This window comes from Tachysurus vachellii, chromosome 25 (genome assembly GCF_030014155.1).
Source record: "Tachysurus vachellii isolate PV-2020 chromosome 25, HZAU_Pvac_v1, whole genome shotgun sequence".
Classification (NCBI taxonomy): domain Eukaryota; kingdom Metazoa; phylum Chordata; class Actinopteri; order Siluriformes; family Bagridae; genus Tachysurus; species Tachysurus vachellii.
In genome coordinates, this window is record NC_083484.1 from 12,796,902 (window position 1) to 12,814,077 (window position 17,176).

The window sequence follows — 17,176 nt, forward strand, 5'->3', positions numbered from 1 at the left end:
CGTTCTCGTAGTACGCTCTGTTCATGGTAATAATTAACACCTTTATACAGAGGATCACCTTTGCTAGGCCTTCAGCTTTATTGGGATTTCTACGAACTCAAACTTCAATTAAATAGGTTTATTATGCTTACATGATAAGTAATATAATCACCTTTGCACTTCTGGATGACCATGTTGCAAAATCATTCACGTTATTCATTATACACTTTATACATCAATTCTAACGGTAGCCTTCATACATACATATAAGGGTTTTTTTTGTTTAATGTGAAATGCAAGTATTTGAAATGTGAAAAAAGTATTTATATGACACAGGTGACTTTTTTTTATCATATTTATTATTTTATAAGAATTATGAATAACTTTTAAAAGACAGATATTTTGTAAAACAGTATAATCTTTTTTTTGCTCGTATATGCCAAACGATAAGATTAAACACACAAACAGTATTTTTATGCACACAGATTTCTACACTTTACAAAAAAAAAAATGATGTGGAAAACAAAAAACATCCACTGAGCCGCAGCAGCCAATGGGAATCGACGCTGGACATTTTATTTTTAGTTTTTATTTTTTTTCATAAAATGCTAATATATATTCTTAGATATGTTATATGTATTCACGTGCAATAATAATAAATAAAATTAAATAAAAAAGAATATGCAACAGTCTCGTGCTTCCCGTTGTAAATGACGTCACTGCAGGTGCAGTAAAAAAAAACAAAAACGCTCTCACGCTCTGAGCGCGCGCCACCTCTCCACGCTCGCGGACCTGAAGACCAAGCGCGAGCTCCAAGTACAATAACATCTCTGAGGAGAAGGAAAAATATATAAACAAAACTTAAACAATACAGTGTTTTTTTTCTACTTATTTTTTTTTTTTTGGTCATTTTTTAAGTTCTTATTAAAATAAAAGTGATCATTTGTCGCCCCAGAAATCAAGAAAGCTCAAATTTAAGGTTATTTTTGTACAAAAGGCTTCAGCGAGGAAACAAAACAGACAAAATGGACAAAAATGATGAAGTGAAGAAGGAGGAAAGACAAGACAGTCCAAACGGAGACTTAAGGTATGTTTGTTTTACAAAAAAATATAAATACATCAAACCTGAGTTGAAAATGTACTTTTTAATGAGTAACAAAAGGTGCGTGCAAAAGTTTTCACACCCCCTTTTGCTCTTCCATCCTAACAAAGCAAATGAGTCAGCAGATTTTTATTATAATTTTATTTATTTTTTTTATTATTATAAGTTTCAACATCCTCATTAACATCTAACAGTTTACAAAAGACAAGACACGTTCACTTTGTTACAATTTGTGACCTTTTGTTTTCTTGTGATGATGAACAGTAAGCTTATCTAATCCCATAAGAAAACACTTGCTAATTCTGTACTAAATTGGGACAAAAAATATATATAATATATAAATATAATAAAAAGTATCCAAGACTGCTGTGCATTCATCGATAACGATACTAAACTTGAAAATATACTGTAGTTTATTCTATTCACATGCTGTGAAGGATCATTACTGAGTATTTTGTGAGATAAGTTCCTGATATCACTTGCATTATAACAGCTATAAACATCTGTTTCCTCACCAGCATCACTTTTTTTCCTCTCTTTTGAAGGTAGTAAGACAATGCGGTAGGTCATTTTGGCAAAAAAACCCAGAAAGAACAAACTCCCTTGTCCGTATTTCCTGAGACGGAAAGCCGTTACAAAGCCCTGACACTGGAGACTCCTTACATAAATGTTAAACGATCGTCACTTTTCATATCACTGAACATATCAACGATTATACTGTTTTATATTATATAACAACAGGCTATAAGAAAGATAAAGGTATTCCAATGAGAGTATTGATATAAACACTAATTCATCAGAGTTGCGTTGATGAACGTCATGCAACACAATATGTTAGAAAATATTTTACAATTTATTTTTTAAACGTTTACAGACTTAAAAATAAAAAAGGATCAATACAAATATAAATATATTCAAATAAGTATATTCAATTTTATGAATGAAAAAATGTGAACGGAACAAAATATCTCAGAAAAGTGTAATGACATCATTTTTAACAATACTGATGCCATATTCCCAGCCTTTTTGGGATTGTCGGAGTATTTGAGTGTGATATACGTTTGCCTTTCAGTGAGGAAAAGAAGGGAAATAAAAAAGAGAAACCTCCCCCAGAACCAATGGTGGGACCGTTGGAAATAGTAAGTGGAAGTCTAAATCTTCTATCATATTAATCTAATCTTATATTAATCTTATATTATACAATGTCATCATCATGGTACGTATTCAGTTTACAGACCTGAGGGAATTTGTTACTGTTTTTTTGCGTATTAAATATTTATTATAAATTCTTTAAAACACACTCTGGAATGGATTTCATCACAGCTGCGTGAACGACAGGAACTCAGATTAAATACTAACACTCGTCAATTAGCCTACAATCATGTGAAGTTCAGGAACGAAGGTTTTCTTTTACGTTACCAACTATATGTTCTCCAACTTCTGTGTGTTTTTTTAAATTTTTTTTATCAGTTTCGCTTTGCTGATAGTCTGGATATTTTTCTGATGTTGGTTGGAACCATCATGGCCATGGCTAATGGAGCGGTGCTTCCTGCTATGGTTATTGTATTTGGAGACATGACGAACAGCTTTGTGGACAACAGTATTTTAGACGGCCTAAACGGTACTCTTCCAGAAAGTGAGTCCAAACGCTATTTTTATATGATTATTTATTTTGCTATTGTTGCCGTCTGAGAATTAATGTAGACAAATCAGTCTCTGGGGAGAAAAAAAGATGCACAACTTAACTTATTTGTTGAATAACACTGATACACATGTATATCAATTTCTGACCGTAGACTTCACCTGGCCAATTTCAAATGAAACTCTTGGTGAACAGATGACAAGGTAACAGGCTCTTCTTCATTTATCATTACATAAGCTGTTTCTTTGTTAAAAGTTTAATAGTTTGATGTCAGTTACTGGCTATGGATTTGTTTTCATGATACCGATTTTAACTTATTATGTCTGTCACCTCTTTTGAATCATGTAGTGAAACATTAACAGTAAAGTAAGACTTTAAACTTTTAAGCACCCTCCGGAACTAGCATTTCATTTTTTATTTCTGTCAATCATGGAGAAATTAAACATCTGACACTTGATTATAGCTTCAATCCAAACAAAAATTCAAACATATTTTTAACTGGATCACTGTGTTCTTTGCTGAGCTGATTAGTGTTCAGTTCCTGAGTTCACTAGCCAATGAGAGAGATTCATTACATTAAAAGAATCTTGAGGATCCTGAAGCTTTTTGCCAGATAAGTATAAAAACCCAAGGATGGGTTAATGTCCATAGGGTGCACTAACTGTGAATTTTCTGTGTTTGTTAGTCATAAACTCAAACTTACACTCTATCTATGTGTTTCTGATCAGGCATGCCATTTACTACAGCATCATGGGAGGTATAGTCCTTTTTGCAGCCTACATGCAGGTGGCCTTCTGGACTCTGGCTGCAGGACGACAAGTGAAGAGGCTCAGAAAGCTGTTCTTTCACTCCATCATCAAACAGGACATTGGCTGGTTTGACGTCAACGAGACAGGACAGCTCAATACACGGCTCGCAGAGTAAGTAGTGGGGTTGGGTGCTGGAAAACTTCCGATAAATTAATTTTTAGGTAGTAATAAGAACAATAATAATAACAGTATGCTTCAAATACAAATATATATTTCAGAAAGTGAGAAAATCGACTCTTCGATGTAACTCATTTCTTTCATTTGTGAATCGGTGCAACAAAGGATTTCCATTTTTCTTTTCAAAAAAAAAATTAAAATGAAAACTTTCATGTTATTCAGAAAGGGGAAAGCAGGTTACAATTTTCATAGAGAAATATTTGTTTTACATATCAATCGTTCTCTCATCAGTGACATCTTAAAGATAAATGAAGGTATTGGAGACAAGCTGGGCACATTACTTCAGTCCATCACTACCTTTTTATCGGGCTTCATCATTGGCTTTATCAAAGGCTGGAAGCTCACCCTTGTCATCATCTCCATAAGTCCCCTACTAGGCATCTCGGCTGCTGTCATTACCAAGGTGAGAGAACATAGCCAGACACAAGAACAGAGATAAGAACAGTTTGTTTCTATGTTGCATTGTATACAGTATATTGAAACATGTATAAATACGGGTAGGTGAAGGGCAGGGAGAATCTTGGAATGTAAACTATAGTGAAGCTCTTGCTGCATTTTTTTCTATCCACCAGAACATTTATCAAACAGTTAAGCAGCATTTTGGTTATACTCATGGGAAAAGAAGTGCAAATGTTTGTCTGCTTCCTGTTTAGGTAATGACCTCATTCACTTCGAGGGAACAGACATCATACGCGAAAGCTGGTGCTGTAGCCGAAGAGGTGCTCTCTTCCATCAGAACTGTATTTGCCTTTGGAGGACAGAAAAAAGAATTAAAGAGGTGCGTTTATGTAAAGAAAATTTTGTTAAGACCACTATATGTGTGACACTAACTGTGTCTAAGCAAACACATGCTATATACATAGATACAAAGCACAGCTTGTGTGTAAAGTCATAGTTCAAACATGTGAGCAATCATTAAATCATATTTGAACAGGAAACAAATGAACTTTAGAACAGTAGAGTAGTAAAATTATAATCTCTTGTAGTACATTATCTGTCCTTTGGGGGGGGGGACTCTTTCTTGTACTGAATTATCATGGTTTCAGGCATAATGACATCTGGTTTTTGCAGTCTACAACACGTTTGTGTTCATTGTGCAACAAATATAAAATCTGCTTTTTGAATAATCTAAATGACAGGAAAAGATCATTTGATATATTAACCACCTTTTTATGTACATCTTGTACGCTTTAATAGTCAAGTTGTACAGGTACATGGAAAATACAGTACGATTCTTCAAACGTTAATAGCGTCTCCTTAATCATCTTTGTGTTACCGGTTACTTGACCAGCTTTGCCTTACTGACAGGTATCAGAAAAATCTGGAAGATGCCAAGAATGTTGGTATAAAGAAAGCCATTACAGTAAACATTGCTGTGGGTTTCACATACTTCATGATCTACATGTCCTACGCGCTGTCCTTCTGGTATGGCAGCACTTTGATTTTCGCTGGAGAGTATGACATTGGAAACCTTCTGACCGTGAGTACGAGGTTTAATATATTCAGTCATGACTCTTGAATCCATGAATGAAAAAGAACAGTTAGTCAATATCGGTCGGTAAAAATTTTAACTGAGCTTTTACTTTATTCATGCAAGCACAACATTTTTGCAAAAGAAATATCATTGTCAAATCTAACCACATAAGGAAGCAGAAAAAGCCACATTCTCTGTTCCTTATTTAGGTCTTTTTTGCTGTTGTGATTGGAGCATTTGGCCTTGGCCAGACCTCTCCTAACATTCAAGCGTTCTCTAGTGCACGAGGGGCTGCTCACAAGGTTTTTACCATCATTGAACATGTGAGTAACACCTACTGACCTTCTGCTTTCTCATTAAGACATAAGACATTACATAAGTGACAATACCACAGACTCTGAAAAAAAAAGCTCTCACTCATATATTTAACAATGAGCACACATTTGGGATTTTATAGTTTTTTATAGTTTTATTTAATTTCTAAGCAATTGCAAATATCTAACAGGCAAACTTAGTAATTGCTTTTCCACCAGTTTCAAGGGAAGTTGGAACAACACATACTAAATAAAACATTCTTGCTTTGGGAACTGGAGGACATCTTGCCTGGGCTTTCTCACTTCCTGTCTCTTGCTTCTTCCCTGTATGGAAAGAAGAGGTCAGGGTGTGGAATTAGTGTACACATGGCCAATTTTTCAGTTATAATAAACATTCAGGGAGCAAACAGGGGCTTTGAGGAACAAAGAAAAATGCAGAAACACATCTGAGCCCGTCCAAATAAATTTAAACTTGGCGTTGGAGTTTCCTTCCATTGTTTCAGTGGCAGCATGAACTCAAGACCAGAGCTGGTCTCCTACTGAGTTCTGAACCTGGATCAGACCAAGGAAGTTTCTATTACAAGTGTTTTAGTTCTGGAGCTAAAAACATAGAGTATTTTATTAATTATTTGTTTTGGAGTTTGTTTTTGTTTTCGCATGCGGAAGTCAAGCAGTCCTGAATGTTGTCCACAGAAACCCAGCATCAACAGTTTCTCAGATGAAGGATACAAACCTGACGTGGTCAAAGGAAACATCGAGTTCAAAGACATTCACTTCAGCTACCCCTCACGGCAGGATGTGAAAGTACATTCAAGCTTCTACTCCTATAAATATTTGTTAACTGTCAGTTATATTAGGCTTAAAGTACAAAATCTCAGATCACCCATTAATTGTTGTGTTTGTAGGTTCTTCATGGCATGAATCTGAAGATCAGCAGTGGACAGACTATTGCTCTCGTAGGCAGCAGCGGTTGTGGTAAAAGTACAACAGTCCAACTGATTCAGCGCTTCTACGACCCCCAAGAAGGAGCAGTAAGTGTGGCCAGAGAAAAAGAGACGGTGGTCAAAATTAGACTCACTTTCTTAACCCACTTTCTTTCTCTAGGTGAGTATAGATGGCCATGACATTCGCACACTGAACGTGCGCTGTCTGAGGGAGATGATTGGCGTTGTGAGTCAGGAGCCTGTACTTTTTGCCACCACAATTGCGGAGAACATTCGATATGGCCGTCAGGATGTGACGCAGGAGGAGATAGAGCAGGCCACGCGTGAGGCCAATGCCTATGATTTCATCATGAAACTTCCTGATGTAAGTTCTGAGAATGTGCCTTGGGAGAAAAAAGCAGGAGAACATCATAAGAAAAGAGTCTGTTCTTCAAAAGACTGCTAAGGAAGGATAAAATAACCTCTCTTGCAGTAACCAAATTAGGCAGAAATAAGATTTCATTTAATTATGTCCGCATCATTTTCAGAAATTTGAGACTCTGGTTGGAGACAGAGGCACTCAGATGAGCGGAGGACAGAAACAACGAATTGCCATCGCCCGTGCTCTTGTGCGCAATCCTAAGATCCTTCTGTTGGATGAGGCAACATCAGCTCTGGACACAGAAAGTGAGGCTATTGTACAAGCAGCCCTGGATAAGGTAACCACGTCAAACAAGACCACTTTATTACACTGTTTGAGGTGTAGCAGTAAAATGGCAGTATTTTATCCAGAGCTGGTGGTAAATAAGGTGGAACCCAATCAGTCATTATGTCAAAAAATGTTTATCTATCTGTCTTTCTTAGTGGAAAATGGATTCTAAAATTGACCATTAAAATGGTCACTAAAGCTGTCACGGTTACTCATCAAGCACTGAGATTAGTTGAGTCGATTACAACACGACAGTTTGTAGTGTTTATATATAAAAAAATGATGTTCCCTGAGATTTCTTGTGCATTGCAGTCAGGCAGGCAGTTATTTTAAAGGCATCAAGAATTAGTTTAATTATCTTTTATTCTTTCTGTGTTTGCTGACATGAGGATGAGCCATGAGATAATCTTTCAACTCGGTTTCTGATATGCATCCTATTGGGATTTATACTGTAGGTTATCTCAATAAAATGTATTGTTGTAGGTGAGACTTGGTAGGACGACTATCATAGTGGCCCACCGTTTGTCAACTATCCGCAACGCCGATGTAATCGCTGGATTTCAAAACGGGGAAGTCGCAGAAATCGGCACACATGAGGAACTGATGGAGAAAAAGGGAGTCTACCACTCATTGGTCACTATGCAGGTCAGCAGATCTCTGAAAGCTTTAAGAGGATGATTATAAGAGTGACTCTACCTGTAAAGTAGATATTGTACCTACATTAACGTGTCCAAACATCCTGTAAATAAAAAGCAGTTTGACCTTTTAGACGTTTAAGAGCACAGAAGGCACAGAGATGACCACAGAGGAGGAAGGGCTGGATGAGAAGAGCCCGTCTGCCACTTCTATGACGGAACGCACTCTCTACAGACAGAAATCCAAGAGTTTTTCAGAGAAAGACCAGGAGGACACACACAAAGATTCAGTACAAGTAAAACACCCAGCAGTGTACAGTTGTACATGTACAGTTGTACATGTATTCTTAGTTTCATTCAGATGTTAAAAAGGTGGCATTAAAGCACTGTTTAATTGTTAGGAAAATAAGGCATTATTATCTCTCCATTGTTTGAAGATGATGATGATATTGTAAAAACATTTCATCATATTTCATCTCTCTCTGTAGGAGGAAAAAGTCCCAGAAGTATCATTTTTTAAAGTACTGAGACTGAATAAAAAAGAATGGCCCTATATAGTGGTGGGCCTCATCTGTGCTGTCATCAATGGAGGCCTGCAACCTGCTTTTGCTGTTATCTTCTCCAAAATCATTGCTGTATGACACACACACACACACCGACAGTCATTTATACCAAAAATAGTTACATTTTTATATAATAATAAAATTTTCCAATCTCCCTCCTCTTATTCTCCTAGGTATTTGCCGAGGTAGACGAGAACGTTAAAAGGGAAAGGGCGAATCTCTTCTCATTGCTGTTTGCTGTCATAGGGGTGGTTTCCTTCGTCGCTCTTTTCTTACAGGTGCGGTACTACAAGTCTTCAAACACATGCTCTTTAAGTTCATGTTAAAGAGTCTATTGTCTTCACATGATTTCATTCAGTAAATCCCAGTGTAAATTCAGGTCATCCATTTACAGAGGTGTTGCGTAAGTTAAGAGAGCATGAGAAATTAAAAGTGCATCGACCTTCAAGCTATTGATGAGTTATTGATTAACTCGGTATTATCTACCATGGCATTTAGCACAGGTGTAAAAAAGTGCTGTCATAAAATTGTTATGGTTGTTATTGGGTAAAGTTAAAGTCTTGAGTTTAGTGTGTTTTACATAATGTTATAATGCACAGAAATACTTCATTTCTCCGCAATATTGGCCAAGAAGGCGAAGTGGTCTTCACCACAGATCATTTAAACAGTCTGGTACTTAAATATCTGAAATTGTTTTGATATCATTATTACAGACTGCAGTTTTATTTGGAGTTCACTTGTACGTTATCTGAATTCTTTCTTTCAGGGTTACTGTTTTGGTAAAGCTGGTGAGATTCTAACCATGAGACTGAGGTACAGAGCCTTTAAGTCCATGATGAGACAGGTCAGAGTCACAACAATAATGTCTCCAACATTTTATCACCTAAACCATACGCATATACAGAGTAAGAGAGAAGAGTGACATAATTTCATGTGTGTTTTAGGACCTGGGTTGGTATGATGACCCTAAGAATAGTGTGGGAGCACTGACCACCAGGCTGGCCACAGACACTGCTCAAGTGCAGGGTGTGAGTTTTAACCCTTCTCTTTAACCAAGGTCTTTAGCCTCTTGGACCAAAAAAGCTTGATTAAAGTACTGATGTAGATTGTATGGATGACAAAAAATCTTTAACTGTTACATCCCACAAGAGTAAAGAGAAGTGTACCGCTAACTGTTTCTGAATCTGTTTAGTGTGTTGAATATCTGTATCTGTATTTTGATTTACACCTAATGGGATTTTTATTTCTAAAGAATGTCTGAAGAAAAAAGATGAAGTGTGCCACAAGTTTTGCCAGCATTTATGGCTGTTTGGAATAAATTAGCTGTTCATTCTGAGTAAGGCGTTCATATTCAGTTACATCGCTACACTAAAGGCAGCGAAGCCTTACATATCAGCGAAGCCTACTTTTATAGAGAAATAAAAAATCACAGTATTTACTTACTGGCACCTTTTCTGGAGCACCTTTTCTGACCTGGTGCATTAAAATGTGAGCTAAGATCCATTAATACTAAGCATTAATACAATTGTATAGTTTCTGTATACTTCTCCGTGATTGAAAAGGACAATGGGAAACACTGAAAGCACCATTAATATATTATGGATGTTCTTTTTCAGGCAACAGGGCTGAGATTGGCCACATTGGCTCAGAACGTAGCCAACCTTGGCACCGCAATCATCATTTCGTTTGTGTACGGCTGGCAGCTCACCCTCCTCATCCTTTCCATTGTACCCATTATGGCTGTAGCAGGGGCTATCCAGATGAAGTTATTAGGAGGCCATGCCACAAAGGACAAGAAGGAGTTAGAGCAAGCTGGAAAGGTACTGCACTATTCATAGAAAAAAAACACAATTCATGTCTTTGCTGTTGAAAGATTCCCACCTTTAGTCACTATGCAGTTTTGATGTCTCTCAACAGTACAGTGTGCAGTTTGACATTTTGTTATATTTAGAATAAAATCAGACCAAGTATATGCCATATCTCTTTCTCTCAGATCGCTACAGAAGCCATCGAAAATATCCGCACGGTCGTGTCACTGACCAGAGAGAGGAAGTTTGAGACACTTTACCAGCAGAACCTAGTTGTACCATACAAGTCAGTTCATCTTTCTATCCTTGAAGTCTTATAGTAAACTGCATAAACAAGTAATTAAGTGATTTTGACGGTTGTACGATTTTTTGTCTTTCAGAAATGCTCAGAAGAAAGCACATATATTTGGCTTTACATTCTCCTTCTCCCAAGCTATGATCTACTTCGCCTATGCGGGCTGCTTCAAGTTCGGCTCGTGGCTCATCGAGCAGAAAATGATGACATTTGAAGGTGTTTTTCTGTAAGTGATTCAAGTAAACCGGGACCGTTTTTACCAAAACATTTTTCCTCATAGGTTTTAGTCACCGGTGCAGGGGTTTGAAGAGTGTTCACACCTCTTGAACTCTTCATCATTTTGTGGTGTGTAGTGAACTGATATAGACCGGAAAGTATAAACACTAGAATTGAACACCAAAGCGGTCAGTTATAACAAGACAAATAACAAAATTTTAACAAAACAGTTAAAAAAAAAAAGGTCAAGGTGAATATAAAATAATGTGTAAAAAATATGTTAATAGATTAATAATATCATCAGAGTATCCTCATAAACACACACAATCACACAGGTACAGATAAACACTACAAGAATTTTGAGTTACTGTGCATGGACAGATGTAGAATGAACATATTATAGGGTACAAAGGTCGCTGGTTCTCATGGTGTAAGTTAATGATTTAAAAAAGTGAGAAGCATGTCCACTGAGGCAAAAAGCACTGGCAGTTTTTGTTTACCCCTTTTTTTTTTTGTTTGTTTACTGGAATGAAAAAATATATATAACGTTCATTTAAATTTCCGTTTAGTGTGTTTTAACATCAGAGAGATTTATGTAGAGTTATTTATCTCGTTCTTTATTGGTTAATAAGGAGGACATGCCGCAAACGAGAAGAATGAGATGGAACAGTCTTGTAATGTTCGTTTAAAACAAACAAATAAAGGACACGATTGATGTCTGAACTTCAATACTTCAGATAATCTTACCTTTAGTCAGTATGCAGTTTTAGCATGGCTGTCCACAGTATATCATGAGATTGAATATTCAGTGTTAAAGACGTGTCATGGTCTGATATTTTCTATGGTTCAATAGAAGTCATAGAGAAAGAGAAAACAATTGGAATAAAACCAGACCAAGATACGTCATTATCACAGAACGGTAAAGTGCACAATATACTTTACTAAGGTTCTTTCAACAGCATGTAAACGAGTAAGATGAGGGAACAACAGAGTCTTTACTTAAACTCTGAGGTTAAAACACACTAAACGGAATTTTAAATGAACAAAATAGAAAGAAAATGATCAAAATTTAAAGTAGAATTAATATTGTTGCCTGGTACTTTCAAAATTATTTTTTAATTAACTTTAAGTTTTACATCATGTAGCTAATACCAGACTTTTTTTTAGCGTAATATCAGCTGTAATATATGGAGCCATGGCGATGGGAGAAGCCAACTCCTTTACTCCAAACTACGCCAAGGCAAAGATGTCAGCTTCTCATATCCTAATGCTCATCGGTCGAGTGCCAGCAATCGACAACGACTCAGAGGAGGGAGAAAAGCCGGTACAGCGATCTTTCCCGTTCTCTTTCTCTTATTGAAAATATAATCCAAATGTGCTATTACTTTTTTTATTAACAAGGCGCCCGCCCTTTCAGATACAGTCGTTTGTGGGGTTTTTTTTTTTTCAGAATAAAAGAGTAACACTCAGAATTTGGTTATAAATTTCAGTCTAATAAAACGTTTCAGTTTGTTAACGTACAGAACAACATAGCTCTGGGTTAACACTGTGTTCTGTGTGCAGGATCACTTCGAAGGGAACGTACGTTTTCAGAAAGTGATGTTTAGATACCCGTCACGGCCAGATGTGAATGTACTGCAGGGTCTGCAGCTCCGGGTGAAGAAGGGTCAGACCCTCGCTCTGGTGGGGAGCAGCGGCTGTGGCAAAAGCACCACCATTCAGCTGCTGGAAAGATTTTATGATCCACTACAAGGCACAGTGGTGAGACACACACACCCACATTATAAATCTGTTTTTTTTTTTTTTTACTGTGCATACAACTTCTTCTATAGACACACTTTGGGCATTTAGCATGAAGGGGCACTTTGCAGGTGTACAGGCTACCTTGTCTGTCGCTATGCACAGAGCAACTTGCCCTTTATATCACTGGAAAATAACCACCATAGGACACTATAGACAAATTGTATTTGGCTGGGGTTTTTTCAAACACCTCATTGTCACAAATACCCCCAAAATATTCAACCATCAGTGCTGCTGCTGTAAGAAACAAACAAAAAGGAGGGGAAACAGGATGATTATAGGCAGATTTACACTATTTTAAACCCCCCAAAAACAAACCTTGAGTTTGGTGGTCTTAGAGAACATAATGTGACATTTCTCACCAGCTGCCATCGTGACCAAAAACAGTTGACAACAAAGGGATAGTTAAAATAAAATTCTCTGCGTGATTGGAATCACGTCGCTAATCTAAAAGCCGCTAATAGGATGATGGTACAGGATTACACAAATCTCACAGGATGCCTACAAATACGCTAGTGGCACTGGTGAAATGTGTTAACGATAAACAATACACTAAATAAAAAAGAATGTTTCAAAAAGTTAGTTTTCCCGGGTTGCACTGATTGTTGATGGAAGCATTTGTAGTACTTTTCCTTAAACACAGGTCTGTAGGATCTACATTATATAATCTGACATGAAGAAAACTTTATCACAGTCTTGCTTGGCCAAGATTTTATTGGAACCACCATTTAGTGTTATGAGTAATAATCTAAATGAATTAAAAAACTCTTCAAAGTGTCTAAATGCATGGAAAGAACTGTTGTCATTAGCTCATAAAATACCGGCACTGTCCTCTGTTGTTAAATTGAACAAATTGCATAACAAACCCACATCCAGGATATGAACATGTGACCGCTCTCATGCTCTTATACACTGCCTCCTGCAGGGCAGCAAAAGGAGAACAAATTATTCTTCACTAAAAAGCGACAGAACATAGCTGAGTCGTTGTACTATTTTTAATAACTTAGATGATACCGTTATTTGTGTTTGGACTGGCAGATGCTGGACGATAAGGACACCAGACAGCTAAACATCCACTGGCTGCGCTCTCAGATAGGAATCGTATCCCAAGAGCCTGTGCTATTTGACTGCAGCCTGGCCGAGAACATCGCATACGGAGATAACAGCAGGCAGGTCACTCAGGAGGAGATTGAACAAGCTGCCAAGGCAGCCAATATACACTCCTTCATAGCAGGGCTTCCTCAGGTATATATCATGTTATCATTTGCATTTCAAACCAGCAAACAATTGCTTTAAAAAGAAACCCAAACATTTAAATCCATGTCTCAGCTTACATATAGAACATCAACCTCATCAGACCACATAAAAGAGTATTTTAGATCCATTAGAAATATCAAGTGCATATTTTCTTTATTCTAACTTGGAAATAAATTGTGATTTAACATTTATACAAATATACACGAACTGGTATGATATATGTGTGTATGTGTGGTGTATTTCAGCAATACCAGACTCAGGCAGGTGATAAAGGCACTCAACTGTCAGGTGGACAGAAGCAGCGTATCGCTATCGCTAGAGCCATCCTGCGCAACCCCAAACTGCTGCTACTGGACGAGGCTACGTCAGCTCTCGACACAGAAAGTGAAAAGGTACTGAGCCTTATATTATGTGATTTTTAACTTCTTAAACAACTTAAAAAGGATTAGAATACATTCAATTCACTTTTACTTGTCACAAAGCAGCTTTACAGAAATCCGGACGTAGATTTAGATTCATAATAAACAAGCCAGAGGCGACCATGGTGAGAAAAACATAAACCAGTGCAACCAGACTCATAAGAGAAGCAATCGTTACAGTATACAGATGTAGAAGAGTAAAGACAAGTATGAGGATACTGGGAATAAGAGTCCAGGGATGAATACAAAACAGTCTTTATAATAGCAGGTTAAAAAAAAATGATGTCCATTGTGATCAAAGTGCAAGTGCGTTCATTTGCCATCAGAAACAGGAAAGGTCTAAATATTTGTAGTAAAATGAATGAAAATCTGATGAGATAACGAGAAATAATACATGATGGATTTACATATACCCTGCTACTGCTCGTGTCCCACTGGCTAAGAGCTCATAATCGCATTGTCCAGGGATATAAATTAAGCCCCATGTGTGAATATTGATTTAATATTAACAGCCTGGTGCTTGAGGATTGAAAGTGTGAAAACCCAAACTCATAGTATCTCTGTGCAGATATTCAACAGTTTTATAATGGATTTTTTTCTCTGTCGGTGCAGATCGTACAGGAGGCCTTGGATAAGGCTCGTGAGGGTCGTACCTGCATCATAGTGGCTCACCGGCTGTCCACCATCCAGAACGCTGATGTTATTGCCGTGTTTCAGAACGGCGTGGTGGTAGAGGAGGGCACGCACAAACACCTACTCAACCAGCAAGGAGTTTACTACACCCTCATCAATTCCCAAATGGGTTACAGCAAATAGGCAACAGCTTGTAAGTTTTCAGTCGCAAAGAACGACATCGTTGATCTTAACGTTTTAGACGATCTGTTAATATCCAAGACAGGATATAGTCGTATATGAGAGTTCTGCGTAGATGTTTTTCAACTGTAATAGATGTAGTAAATGAAAAACCAGGGGAAAGAATAGGCACTACTGAAGATGTTAATACTTTTAAAGTAACGTTTGTACACTGTATATTTACTCAGTTCTAACTTGGTTCGGATTCGTAACGAGTTACAGTCTTTAATGCAACTAACACCATTTATTGAAAATAACAATTTCGCCACAGTCATAATGATGGGAACAGATATAGGAATAAAAAGAATCTTTGACTACTTTGTGTTTGGCAAATAATTATGACTGATAGATATTTATACAATTAATAAAGCCTTATTTAAAAAAAACAAAAAAACAACAGTTTTCAAGTAGAAAAATACAAGAACTTGCATTTCTGCGCTGAAGTTCAGTGATGGCACTGTATTGTGTTCTATATAGGGCACAAATCATTTTATACTGGCTGTCTACTGTTTTGTCTTGAAATAAATTTCATCACTTATTTACACTTGTACACTTGTTTTTTTCTTCTTCTTTTTTTTTTTTTTTTTTTAGAAATTTGATCCGTGCAGACGTAATTAATTTACAGTTTTATTTTCAGTCTTTTATATCTACAATCAGTAAAATCATACAGGAAGCATTAATGGCTTACAGAAGTCCAGTCTGACACAGTATTATGATTTTATTTCAGTGCATACAATCAAGTATAGAGCTTTGAGAATGACTACGTTTAGAAAAAATGTGCATTTAAAAAAATATTAGTATCCATGTAGTAAGTGCCTGTGTGATATTTTGGTCACCTGCCGACTTCTATCCTATGACAGCTTCTCATAGAGGGGGGTGAAATCTAAGCTGAGACATCTTTTTAGCTTCGAGAGGTTAATAATTGTAATACAGAAATAACAGAACAAACAATTTACTCGAACAAAAATACAGAATGAAAAGTATTTCACTTGTGATTAAAATTATAATGAGCAATAATAATAATAATAATAATTACAGAAATGAATGACTGCATTGCTTCTGTTCATTTGCATTGATCTTTAGCATGTTATATACATTCGTTATAGAGTATAACGGTGTTGGCTTGCATTTTCTGTGTAATCACCACCACCTTCTCTAAAGCAGCTGTGGATAAAGTATAAACCTGTAACGTAACGCCAAGTAATGAGCTGAACACTGAAGTGCTGGGTTTCATTATGGAGCAGAGGGAGAGAGGGTGAGAGAGAAAATAGTGAGAGAAAGAGAGGGTGAGAGAGAAAATAGAGAGAGAGGGAGAGGAAAATAGTTTGAGAGAGGGATAGAAAAGAGAGAGGAAGAGAAAGTGAGAGACGGAGAGGAAAAAAAGAGAGGTGGAGAGGAGAGAGAGAGACAGAAAGAGAGAGAGCTTTTATTTAGTTTTTTTTTAAACCAAAGGATAAAGAATACGGGATATAAAGAGGCATGTGGTCGTGCTAGCGGTTAATTTTCATTTTGTTCTGCTGAATTCATTTAGTGAAGTGTTTAAATTACAGTGACACTGAATTCTAAGTCATTTCAACACAGAACTAGTCGTAATTTTACTCAGAACAGCTTCTGTGCATTTACTAAATGCTCTCTGCATTACTCCAGTAAGAGAACTACAAATCATCCTGATCTGTAACATACGCAGAGATTTATCAAAGCATCGAGAGATCGAGGTGTTCTTCAAAAAAAAACTAAAGGACCAAAATAAGGAAAAATATTACAAGTGCCTTTGGTCAAAAATCATATTTTACCTTTTACATTGTTTTTAATTCCTTGATGATTTGGACTGAGGTTTATAAACTGATGTAGAAACTCATGTTATATGTATCCTACGTCATTTATTTTTGCGAATTGGTCGCATATCGATGAAAGGCTAATGAACTGAATCATATCACAGAATCAGATACGGAATTGTTCGCGTATGAATCTGAATCATATGGTATCGTGTGGAAGCCTGAGGTATAATTCACCTAAAGGCACTTTATCAGTACTAGCCTAGCTACATAAAGTTCAAACCTAATAAAAGGATTTCTCAGACAGCTTCGTACTACAGGTGGGACAAGGTCGAGACCCGCATGATATCATGGAAGGACGTGCACAAGTTCTGAAAGAACGTCTCAGCGTCTGTCTCTGGGCAGGATTTCCAGGCTGTACAGGCAG

General features: G+C 37.0%; 2 protein-coding genes across 2 annotated transcripts in view; one reads left to right on the top strand and one right to left on the bottom strand.

The window, feature by feature from the left end:
• The first annotated feature begins 746 nt into the window (after positions 1-746).
• Positions 747-15,518, top strand: abcb4 (ATP-binding cassette, sub-family B (MDR/TAP), member 4). The gene is made up of 27 exons (XM_060861215.1): positions 747-1,066; positions 2,154-2,220; positions 2,552-2,717; positions 2,878-2,926; positions 3,452-3,643; positions 3,941-4,112; positions 4,363-4,487; positions 5,018-5,189; positions 5,393-5,506; positions 6,191-6,301; positions 6,403-6,528; positions 6,602-6,805; positions 6,969-7,139; positions 7,613-7,774; positions 7,899-8,060; positions 8,253-8,399; positions 8,501-8,605; positions 9,094-9,171; positions 9,272-9,355; positions 9,944-10,147; positions 10,321-10,421; positions 10,516-10,656; positions 11,814-11,970; positions 12,210-12,407; positions 13,485-13,691; positions 13,949-14,095; positions 14,735-15,518. Exons 1-27 carry the CDS (start codon positions 1,005-1,007, stop codon positions 14,936-14,938), a joined length of 3,828 nt encoding a protein of 1,275 aa, XP_060717198.1. The 5' UTR covers positions 747-1,004; the 3' UTR covers positions 14,939-15,518.
• A 70-nt stretch (positions 15,519-15,588) lies between these two features.
• crot (carnitine O-octanoyltransferase) overlaps positions 15,589-17,176 on the bottom strand; it is a 12,250-nt gene continuing 10,662 nt past the window's right edge. The window contains exon 17 of the mRNA XM_060861218.1: positions 15,589-17,176. This exon is cut by the window's right edge and continues 8 nt beyond it. Coding sequence (XP_060717201.1) covers positions 17,064-17,176 — 113 coding nt within the window. The 3' untranslated portion in view covers positions 15,589-17,063.